General features: G+C 41.3%; 1 protein-coding gene across 2 annotated transcripts in view; it reads left to right on the top strand.

Moving 5' to 3' along the window:
- Positions 1-12,610, top strand: part of IRAG1 (inositol 1,4,5-triphosphate receptor associated 1) — an 85,322-nt gene that overhangs the window by 37,871 nt on the left and 34,841 nt on the right. The window contains exons 4-8 of one of the 2 annotated variants that reach the window (XM_072118847.1): positions 4,986-5,080; positions 6,605-6,681; positions 8,635-8,808; positions 9,107-9,184; positions 12,380-12,429. In XM_072118847.1, the coding sequence (XP_071974948.1) occupies positions 4,986-5,080; positions 6,605-6,681; positions 8,635-8,808; positions 9,107-9,184; positions 12,380-12,429 (474 nt within the window). Of the gene's footprint in view, positions 1-4,985; positions 5,081-6,604; positions 6,682-8,634; positions 8,812-9,106; positions 9,185-12,379; positions 12,430-12,610 lie in introns of both variants that reach the window. The other variant, XM_072118846.1, reaches the window with a different exon arrangement.

Raw genomic sequence — 12,610 nt, 5'->3', positions numbered from 1 at the left:
AATAAGAGAAGTGGTACTGTGCACCAACTGTATATACAGAATAAGAGAAGTGGTACTGTGCACCAACGTATATATACAGAATAAGAGAAGTGGCACTGAGCACCAATGTATATACAGAATAAGAGAAGTGGTACTGTGCACCAACGTATATATACAGAATAAGAGAAGTGGTACTGTGCACCAACGTATATATACAGAATAAGAGAAGTGGTACTGTGCACCAACGTATATATACAGAATAAGAGAAGTGGTACTGTGCACCAACGTATATATACACAATAAGAGAAGTGGTACTGTGCACTATCCATATATACAGGAGAAGTGGTACTGTGCACCAACTGTATATACAGAATAAGAGAAGTGGTACTGTGCACTATCAATATATACAGGATAAGTGGTACTGTGCACCAACGTATATACAGAATAAGAGAAGTGGTACTGTGCACCAACGTATATATACAGAATAATAGAAGTGGTACTGTGCACCAACTGTATATACAGAATAAGAGAAGTGGTACTGTGCACCAACTGTATATACAGAATAAGAGAAGTGGTACTGTGCACCAACTGTATATACAGAATAAGAGAAGTGGTACTGTGCACCAACTGTATATACAGAATAATAGAAGTGGTACTGTGCACCAACTGTATATACAGAATAAGAGAAGTGGTACTGTGCACCAACTGTATATACAGAATAAGAGAAGTGGTACTGTGCACCAACGTACATACAGAATAAGAGAAGTGGTACTGTGCACCAATGTATATACAGAATAAGAGAAGTGGTACTGTGCACTATCAATATATACAGGAGAAGTGGTACTGTGCACCAACTGTATATACAGAATAAGAGAAGTGGTACTGTGCACTATCAATATATACAGGAGAAGTGGTACTGTGCACCAACGTATATACAGAATAAGAGAAGTGGTACTGTGCACCAACGTATATATACAGAATAAGAGAAGTGGTACTGTGCACCAACGTATATACAGAATAAGAGAAGTGGTACTGTGAACTATCCATATATACAGAATAAGAGAAGTGGTACTGTGCACTATCCATATATACAGAATAAGAGAAGTAGTACTGTGCACTATCCATATATACAGAATAAGAGAAGTGGTACTGTGCACCAACGTATATAGAGAATAAGAGAAGTGGTACTGTGCACTGTCCATATATATACAGGAGAAGTGGTACTGTGCACTGTCCTTATATATACAGGAGAAGTGGTACTGTGCACTGTCCTTATATATACAGGAGAAGTGGTACTGTGCACTGTCCATATATATACAGGAGAAGTGGTACTGTGCACTGTCCATATATACAGAACAGGAGAAGTGGTACTGTGCACTGTCCATATATATACAGGAGAAGTGGTACTGTGCACTGTCCATATATACAGAACAGGAGAAGTGGTACTGTGCACTGTCCATATATACAGAATAAGAGAAGTGGTACTGTGCACCAACATATATGGAGAATAAGAGAAGTGGTACTGTGCACCAACGTATATATACAGGAGAAGTGGTACTGTGCACTGTCCATATATACAGAACAGGAGAAGTGGTACTGTGCACTGTCCATATATATATACAGGAGAAGTGGTACTGTGCACTGTCCATATATACAGAATAAGAGAAGTGGTACTGTGCACTGTCCATGTATACAGGACAGGAGAAGTGGTACTGTGCACTATCCATATATACAGAATAAGAGAAGTGATACTGTGCACTGTCCATGTATACAGGACAGGAGAAGTGGTACTGTGCACTGTCCATATATACAGAACATGAGAAGTGGTACTGTGCACTGTCCATATATATATACAGGACAGGAGAAGTGGTACTGTGCACTGTCCATATATATACAGGAGAAGTGGTACTGTGCACTGTCCATATATATACAGGAGAAGTGGTACTGTGCACTGTCCATATATATACAAGAGAAGTGGTACTGTGCACTGTCCATATATATACAGGAGAAGTGGTACTGTGCACTGTCCATATATATACAGGAGAAGTAGTACTGTGCACTGTCCATATATATACAGGAGAAGTGGTACTGTGCACCAACGTATATACAGAATAAGAGAAGTGGTACTGTGCACTGTCCATATATATACAGGAGAAGTGGTACTGTGCACCAACGTATATACAGAATAAGAGAAGTGGTACTGTGCACTATCCATATATACAGAATAAGAGAAGTGGTACTGTGCACTATCCATATATACAGAATAAGAGAAGTGGTACTGTGCACTATCCATATATACAGATTAAGAGAAGTGGTACTGTGCACTGTCCATGTATACAGGACAGGAGAAGTGGTACTGTGCACTGTCCATATATACAGAACAGGAGAAGTGGTACTGTGCACTGTCCATATATATACAGGAGAAGTGGTACTGTGCACTGTCCATATATATACAGGAGAAGTGGTACTGTGCACTGTCCATATATATACAGGAGAAGTGGTACTGTGCACTGTCCATATATATACAGGAGAAGTGGTACTGTGCACTGTCCATATATACAGGAGAAGTGGTACTGTGCACTGTCCATATATATACAGGAGAAGTGGTACTGTGTACTATCCATATATATATACAGGATAAGTGGTACTGTGCACTGTCCATATATATACAGGAGAAGTGGTACTGTGCACTGTCCATATATATACAGGAGAAGTGGTACTGTGCACTATCCATATATATACAGGAGAAGTGGTACTGTGCACTGTCCATATATACAGGAGAAGTGGTACTGTGCACTGTCCATATATATACAGGAGAAGTGGTACTGTGCACTGTCCATATATACAGGAGAAGTGGTACTGTGCACTGTCCATATATATACAGGAGAAGTGGTACTGTGCACTGTCCATATATATACAGGAGAAGTGGTACTGTGCACTGTCCTTATATATACAGGAGAAGTGGTACTGTGCACTGTCCTTATATATACAGGAGAAGTGGTACTGTGCACTGTCCATATATATACAGGAGAAGTGGTACTGTGCACTGTCCATATATACAGAACAGGAGAAGTGGTACTGTGCACTGTCCATATATACAGAATAAGAGAAGTGGTACTGTGCACCAACATATATGGAGAATAAGAGAAGTGGTACTGTGCACTGTCCATATATACAGAACAGGAGAAGTGGTACTGTGCACTGTCCATATATATATACAGGAGAAGTGGTACTGTGCACTGTCCATATATACAGAATAAGAGAAGTGGTACTGTGCACTGTCCATGTATACAGGACAGGAGAAGTGGTACTGTGCACTATCCATATATACAGAATAAGAGAAGCAGTACTGTGCACTATCCATATATACAGATTAAGAGAAGTGATACTGTGCACTGTCCATGTATACAGGACAGGAGAAGTGGTACTGTGCACTGTCCATATATACAGAACATGAGAAGTGGTACTGTGCACTGTCCATATATATATACAGGACAGGAGAAGTGGTACTGTGCACTGTCCATATATATACAGGAGAAGTGGTACTGTGCACTGTCCATATATATACAGGAGAAGTGGTACTGTGCACTGTCCATATATATACAAGAGAAGTGGTACTGTGCACTGTCCATATATATACAGGAGAAGTGGTACTGTGCACTGTCCATATATATACAGGAGAAGTAGTACTGTGCACTGTCCATATATATACAGGAGAAGTGGTACTGTGCACCAACGTATATACAGAATAAGAGAAGTGGTACTGTGCACTGTCCATATATATACAGGAGAAGTGGTACTGTGCACCAACGTATATACAGAATAAGAGAAGTGGTACTGTGCACTATCCATATATACAGAATAAGAGAAGTGGTACTGTGCACTATCCATATATACAGAATAAGAGAAGTGGTACTGTGCACTATCCATATATACAGATTAAGAGAAGTGGTACTGTGCACTGTCCATGTATACAGGACAGGAGAAGTGGTACTGTGCACTGTCCATATATACAGAACAGGAGAAGTGGTACTGTGCACTGTCCATATATATACAGGAGAAGTGGTACTGTGCACTGTCCATATATATACAGGAGAAGTGGTACTGTGCACTGTCCATATATATACAGGAGAAGTGGTACTGTGCACTGTCCATATATATACAGGAGAAGTGGTACTGTGCACTGTCCATATATATACAGGAGAAGTGGTACTGTGCACTGTCCATATATATACAGGAGAAGTGGTACTGTGCACTGTCCATATATACAGGAGAAGTGGTACTGTGCACTGTCCATATATATACAGGAGAAGTGGTACTGTGTACTATCCATATATATATACAGGATAAGTGGTACTGTGCACTGTCCATATATATACAGGAGAAGTGGTACTGTGCACTGTCCATATATATACAGGAGAAGTGGTACTGTGCACTATCCATATATATACAGGAGAAGTGGTACTGTGCACTGTCCATATATACAGGAGAAGTGGTACTGTGCACTGTCCATATATATACAGGAGAAGTGGTACTGTGCACTGTCCATATATACAGGAGAAGTGGTACTGTGCACTGTCCATATATATACAGGAGAAGTGGTACTGTGCACTGTCCATATATACAGGAGAAGTGGTACTGTGCACTGTCCATATATATACAGGAGAAGTGGTACTGTGCACTGTCCATATATATACAGGAGAAGTGGTACTGTGCACTGTCCATATATATACAGGAGAAGTGGTACTGTGCACTGTCCATATATATACAGGAGAAGTGGTACTGTGCACTGTCCATATATATACAGGAGAAGTGGTACTGTGCACTGTCCATATATATACAGGAAAGGAGAAGCGGTACTGTGTACTGTCTTATACAGAAAAAGGACACCTACGTAAGTGCTGTGACTCTGATACTGACTATACAGTATATTAAGCAGTAGTGAATTCCTAATATTGCCGCCCCAGTTCCTCTGTAATATTGATAAGTTACACCTTCCTCCCCAGGATGCAGCGGCCGGTGGGAGAACCTGCGTCCCACCATCTATAATCCTGCCAGAACCTGGAAATTCTACAGACGAAAACTGTCTTGAAAGAAGCCGGTAAGCAGATCTGTCCTTGTCACATCTCCAGACAATTGCCATCTTATCTTGATCTGTATATTCTGTTGTATATTGTGCACAAGAAGGAATCTTTTTTTCATACATAAAGGACCCAGCAAACAACATCCACAGGACAATAATCAAATCTTTTATATTAGACAAAAAACGTATAATAGGGCAGATTTACTTACCCAGTCCAGTCGCAATCCAGCGGCGCGTTCTCGAGTTCTGCCGGGATTCACTAAGGTCATGCGCCGGATGTCCACTAGGTGTCGCTGCTGCGTTGAAGTCCGCCGGAATTCACCTCCTCCGCGGTTTTCCCGAATCCGTCAGGTTTTCCGACGGTCACGCCCCCCCGATTTCTGTCGCGTGACAGCCGGCGCTAATGCGCCACAATCCTATCGCGTGCTTCAAGATCCTGGGGCAATTCGGCTCAAATCCGAAAAATTTGGGAAACCCAGCGGAGAAATGCGATTTGGACCCTTAGTAAATGTGCCCCATTGTTTTGTAATACTGATATAATACTGCCTGAGTGCCCTAAAAACATTCCAACGCACAATGCTGAGATAAAACATTCATAAGGTGCCTACATAATACCATCATATAGTGCTCAAATTATACTACACTATAGCTATATAAAGGCCAACATACTGTTTTTATGCAGCCACCAAATAATACTGCCATACAGTCTGCAAATAATATGCAGTGCTGAAGTAGTGCCTACATTAAACACATACAGGGCACAAACAATATCACTATACGTTGCCTACATAATTATTCATGGTTCCAATAATACTGATCCTATCTAATACGGCTATACTGTGCATATATTACAATATCATGCATTAATGAAAAGTGAATCTCCATAAAGTACACACATAATAGTGCTATATATACAGTGCTGAAATTGTATAGATGTACCCATAAAATACTGTCATATGATGCAGAAAAATAACAGTCATACAGAGTCTGAAAAATACTGCAATACAATGTTCCAATAATATTGCATAACATACACACATCATATAATGTTGCTATATCCTGGGGCACATGTATCATTTGTTTTCCTTTGTGACTTTTTAAACTTGGCTAAAGTCGGCATACTTTAGCAGTGCTGTGTATCTTTCTAAATCCGCCTTTATGACAAATGTCTGTTTTTTTCTTTGTTTCTGATTTTCGGGTTTTTATTTTATTTTTTGCGACTTTTTAGGTGCACGAACTAAGCATGGGGTCAGTTGTACTTTATTTTGCACCTAAAAAGTCTCTTATTTGGAACTAAAATGTTGCAAAACAAAGAAAAAAACATCCGTCTTGGAAAGATACATTTAGGAACACTCCAAAAGACACGCCCACTTCTTAAAACCTTGGCATTGTTGGAAAAAATGCACCTAAAAAGTTCCAAAGACTCCAAAAAAAAACACAAAAAGAAGAGAAAAAAAAACAGATCAAAATAATGATACATCCCCATTGTCTTATTTTATATGTATATAATTCTGCATTTTTTTTTTTTACTTTGTCCCGTAGACCTCACAGTCCGTCATTCAGATCCAGTCGCCAGACCAGATCTTCCTTCTCTTCTACAAACTCCTTGATATCTGTCGGTAAGATTTTTCAGGGGAGTTCTGGTGGGACCGCCACTTTAAGTTCCTCTCAAAGGTACAGCTACGGAAAACGACCCCAATTCTCTATCTAAGGGCTCCAGTAGGAGATATCCATCAATTACTGGAACTTCATAGTAATAATGGGTGGTCAGTCACATGCACGTGAGATAATCACTTCTTGGCGGATGCCTTTAAGACTGACTTTCCACTAATAATGGTAAATACTTAGAAAGATATGCAGATAATCTGCCAACACATACCAGCCGTAGCCAAGGGAGAGGAACACTTCACAATGTTTACCAGAGCAGTCTCCAAAACATCCCAGTGTGACAGGAGCAGAAGGACCCGCTGCCGGGAACGCGGGGATCCGAGCGGAAAGGAGGGAAGCAGAGGTGGTCCTGTGTATCAAGTCCTTAGAGCTGAGTCTTTCTTGGAAACAATCCATGCCAAGGGTCAAGTATTTCTCATCAGTAATCTTGGTTTGGCCATTTTGGGCGGTGCTGGATGTAGGATGATGGCAGTTATCTCCTGAGTTCTACATTGTCTAGAACAGTCAAAATCTTAGTCTACCACCCAACCCATGCTCTTCGAGCTCTTCCATTATTCTCTACCTTAGTTCGAACCCCTTACTCACATCTCCAGGACTTTTCCTAAGCTGCACCAATTTTATAGAATGTCCTTCCCCTGGAGTATCAGACTAATACCCAACCTCCAAAGTTTCAAACATGCTCTTAAAACTTCTCATTAGGCAAGCCTATCACACTCACTAACTGCATGAAATTTCACCTCTTTTACTAACCCATCCCGGGTCCTCCTCCCATCTGTTATCCAGCAACCACCAGTTTCCAAGTGAAAGGCTGCTCTCTTATAAAGAATGGCTGGACCATTATACAAGCTTTTTACCTCTTGTGTCACCCCCTTCATCCAAATAGACTGAGCTCTAGCGAGCAGGGCCCTCACTCCTTTTGTTCCATATTAATGTTTGTGTTCTGTAATGTAATATTATATTTTTATATGTCCCCTATGATTTGTAAAGCGCTATGGAATATGATGGCGCAATATAAATCAAGATTATTATTATTATAAAAGTCCCGGGGGCCCCTTTTATTTAAAAACTAAAAAAGAAATTACTCCTGAATTCCCCGGCAAGTAACGCATTAGAAGGATATATTTTAATCTATGTCTCGAACATGGCAGTCATCTTGAAAGCCGCCATATTGGGTCAAGTTTTTCCAATGGCAAGAAGGTCCTGTAGTGTCAAAGAAAACCAGAATTTGATTGCTGCAATCAGTAGTGGTTCAGTAGTTATCCACTCGAAACGTGCAACAACAACCGGTGACGTTCCCTGTGATGCACAGCTACGTGACGAGTTGTCCATGGGGCTTAACACAAAGCTGAAGGTGCTGGATTCAATCGTTATGAACTCACCTGACAATCTCTGTGTTGAAAACCTTTGACCCACAAGAGATATAACAGATCTACTTTTGAGTAATGTTTTTGTGAAATGCACATATAAAATAAAATTCGGCAAAAAATGCTACACATATGGTAATATATTACTGCACCTCCTCCAAAAGTCATACAATAGACTACAATTGGAAATAGTGACTGTTCTGTACATGCTGAGTTGTATTCATCGGAAGAGATAGCAGACTTCAGTGCTACTAACTGCTTATTCACAGTAATGGATTATTATAATATAGGCGGTTTGGGCGGTAGCCTGGGACGCAAGGTCACCAAAGAAGAGCCATTTCAAGAGCTTTAAAGGCCCTCCAAAGGTCCTGAAACTGCAAATTGAAAGCACCATAAGGGACACAACCTCCATTTTCCAAGAAGCTGATTCTAGTCCCATATGTAGGAAGTGATCTCCAGACTTGTAGGCTCTGTATAATTCATACAGCCCAGAGCTCATGGCAGTCTTAATCCGTCCCTGCTTATACATTTCTCTTCCAGACAACAATGGCCACGTGATCGATCTGGTTCATGACAACCTCCCCGACGTCAGGATAACAGAGGAGGATAAGAAAAAGAACCTGCAACTATTGGAAGAGGCCAAAAAAGTCAGCGAGAAATTCCTAACCCGACGGGGACGGCGTTCAAGATGCAGCCTCTCTGACTCCCCCACAGGTGGTCTGTGTATAGAGGGGATTACTCTTTTAAATCTTTATGGAGTGTTTGTTACAATGTGTCAGTATTAGTAAGAATAATTGGTAAGACATGTGGCAGTTGGTGCTTTAAATCATTGATGCAAAACGCAGTTAGCACTGCTACATCTGTCCATGGTGGACGTCTGTATACACTGCACATGGAGAGATATATAAAAGCAACAACTTTAGGGCCCCACATAGACATTACATATTGTTTGTATTTGTAGTATATTGAACAGTGAGACTATAACCAAGATTTGTTTACTCTTTCCTTATAGTCTCTTCCCCATCGCTGAGTCCCAGAGTGTCCCCTGTGCCGTCACGTAGTAATTCCTTCACCTTCCCTGCAGCACCAGGTACCACATTGAATTATATGTTAGGAAATGTCAATTACAGAATCAGGGATCCTATAGTACCGGCACCAATAACCCAAGCAGGTTTGGCTTGTTCCAGCTTTAAAAAAAGGTATTTCTGGATACCCTATCCAAAATTGTTTGTTTCTGCACAGGTCATGGGTATTGCAATGGATCAAGCTTAAAGGGAACCTGTCACCAGGAGACCCATTTTTAGCACTCTCCCAGTCCCCACAGAGCATAGTACATACACTGCCAAAGTGTTTTTGTATAAAAAATTGGTCTTACAGAAAAAAAGATATGTTATATTGTACCTTTCATTAGCATCTGCTGTGTGACTAGGCAGTTGCCAAAAGGGAGGGTCTGGAAAGGAGCAGTTCCCCCCCCCACCCTTGGGGAACAGCTACTACATGTGACCTTTTCAGATATATGAAAACACCCATCACTAGGCTTAGCGACACCCCCTGCTCCTCTACAGCCAATCCCGAGTGTGGGGAGTTATTCATATATTTGAAATGGTCACATGTTTCCCAAGGGTGGGGGGGAACTGCTCCTTTCCAGTCCCTCCTTTTTGGCAACTGCCTAGTCACACAGCAGATGCTAATGAAAGGTACAATATAACATATCTTTTTTTCTGTAAAACCTATTTTTTATACAAAAACACTTTGGCAGTGTATGTACTATGCTCTTTGGGGACTGAGGGAGGGCTAAAAATGGGTCTCCTGGTGACAGGTTCCCTTTAAATCCCCCCTACATAAAATTGGTATTTATACTGTGGTGCTCATTGCAAACTTTGCAGTGTGGTCTAATGAGCTTAAGGCTGCATTCACACTGCCGCATGGGGGACGTATATACGTCGGATATACGTCTCCCATAGACGGCAATGGGCACACTTGTGCTGCACCTTACTGTTCCGTACCCCGTGAAAAGATAGGACATGTCCTATCTTTTCCCGGGATACAGTGCTGTGCCCCATATTTCTCTATGGAGAGGGGCTGGGGTAAGTGGTGCTCACACCCTCCTCCTCTCCCTGGCGCTAACGTGTGCCCGCCGTGCTATGGTATGGCGGGAGTGCGTTAATGTGAATGTAGCCGTAGAACGTGGTCACACGTTCTGAGTTCATAACGCAACACTAGCGCATGGGAGGCGGGCCACAACTCAATCGCATATACGTTTCCAGGAAAGTGAATGATCGGTACAAAAACCCAGTATTTGTTTTGGTTGAGCCCAGTGTCTTGTAATGTTTGAATTCCAATAGCATGCGTTTCCCTGGAAATGCATATGTGATCGGACCGAGTCCCACCTATTATGCGATAGCGTTGCGTTATGAACACAACGCTAGCAGGACTTGTGACCGGTGCAATCCCCAAAAAAGGTGCACAGTCCGAGGAAAGTGCGATCCGTGACCCTTAGTAAATAAGCCTCCATGTGTTGACTGGCAAATACTAGTATAATTGGCAGGAGCTGCTGTGGGCACTAACTATAGGGACATGGTGTGCACAATCCCCAGTTTTCGGTACGGTATTCATGAGGTCCCTAGTAACCTGCTATCCTCTCATCCTGATGGAGGCTTCTTTGTCATCTCTGTTTAGCTCGTTTCTAAGTAATTTTCCTCGAATTTTAACCCCCGTCTCCTCCTTTTAAAATCTCCATAAATGACAGACTAATAATAGCTCCCATAAATGAGGAAACATTGTTCCTGTCGGAATTTCACATTTTTTAGCTCACTGCCAGACACATGGCATTTTTTTCTCCTCTTTCCCTTGTTTTACATTTCAGCACTTAGTGTCAGGCTTCATTGTGACTATATTAGGTATCTGGAGTGGGCAAACAGGAGGAATGCTTTGTGATGTGGGGCGGGGAGCGAGCCCTGTACCACAGCATGACTGGAAATAAATCCACCTCCACCTGACTGACAAATAGAGGGTTCACTAGTGTAGGCATCAGATACACAAAAAACTATAGTCTAAGGTTTGCTAATGGATTTTAGGCCTCATTAAGAGTAGATGTATCCTTGTTTCCCATAGCAACCAATCAGAGCTTAGCTTTTATTTCAAAATCAGATCAGGCACAATGAAAGCTGAGATCTGATTGGTCAATATGGAAAACAAGGCCTAAACTCTATGACAGAATTTCAGGATATATATTTTTTATACACTGATTGAAATTTGTCCAGAAATGGACAACAAGGAAAGAGTTTTCCTGTAAATATGTCTTATTGTTTTCCAATTTCTCTCCATTTCCAGATCTCCACTTGCTGTCAGTGATTAAAGGGGTATTCCCACTTTGGTAAATTAATGTTATTGTTTGTATTATAAAAGTTATACACTTTTCCAATATACTTTCTGTATCAATTCCTCACCATTTTCTAGATCTCTGCTTGCTGTCATTCGATAGAAAGCTCCTATGTTTACTTCCACTGGATAGAAATCTGACCGTGGTCCGAATTTCTGTCCACTGGTACTAAACATAGAAGCTGTCTGAAGAATGACAGCAAGCAGAGATCTAGAAAATAATGAGGAATTGATACAGAAAGTATATTGGAAAACTGTATAACTTTTTATGATACAAACAATAACAATCATTTGCTGAAATGGGAACACATCTTTATTCTAACAAGGATGTAACCCCATGATGATGCTCTCCAAATAATACAACTTTTGTAATACTGAAACACTGTAACAAACTGTTCAACAATGCTGGAGAGACAGGATCCAAATGGGTCTTCACCCTGTCCATTTACTGACAGCAAGTAGAGATGCTAAAAATGAAGAGTTGAAAGGAAGTCCATGAGACAGGTGCATAATCTTCCCCATGGTATTGAAGCTCAGTCCAACTGACTTCCATGGAGATGAGTTGCCATACCAGAGGACCGGTGTGGCGCTGTTCTCAGGAAGAAAGCTGCAATACCAGACGAAAGGGTTCTTTCAGACAACATGGTTGTCTGTGAATCATGATTACAGTTGAGCGCTGTTGTTAGGTGCTGAAAAAAGGTACTCTTCATATTATATATCATATAATATACAGAGTCCTGCCCTCTGCACTGTTGTCGGTGCATGAAATTTGTGATTCACGGACCAACCACAGTCGTGTGCGTATAGCCTAACCCTGTAAACTCTTTTCAAGTGGTCATTAACCCTATTAGCAGAAAGATGCCTATTCTTACCACTGAGTAAACAAAATTTCTGTTGATTGCAGGACCTGATCCGTATCCCAACATCTTCCCTGCAGCTGCAACATTACTGCAGGTAAGCCGATATGGAGATAGAGAAAATCCAGATCTATCTTCCCAGAAATCAGACTTCAGACAAGGGGATATATTTATCAGGGCTTCTGCACCACATCATTCACGTAGAAGCCCTGACATAATTGCAAATGGTAGCTTATTGCTAGCACTTGCGATTATTTTCCCATATCCGCCACCTTCAT

Source organism: Engystomops pustulosus, chromosome 7, assembly GCF_040894005.1.
Source record: "Engystomops pustulosus chromosome 7, aEngPut4.maternal, whole genome shotgun sequence".
In the NCBI taxonomy this organism is placed as follows: domain Eukaryota; kingdom Metazoa; phylum Chordata; class Amphibia; order Anura; family Leptodactylidae; genus Engystomops; species Engystomops pustulosus.
The sequence above is the reverse complement of the archived record's forward strand: the minus strand, read 5'-3'. Positions and strand labels throughout refer to the sequence as shown.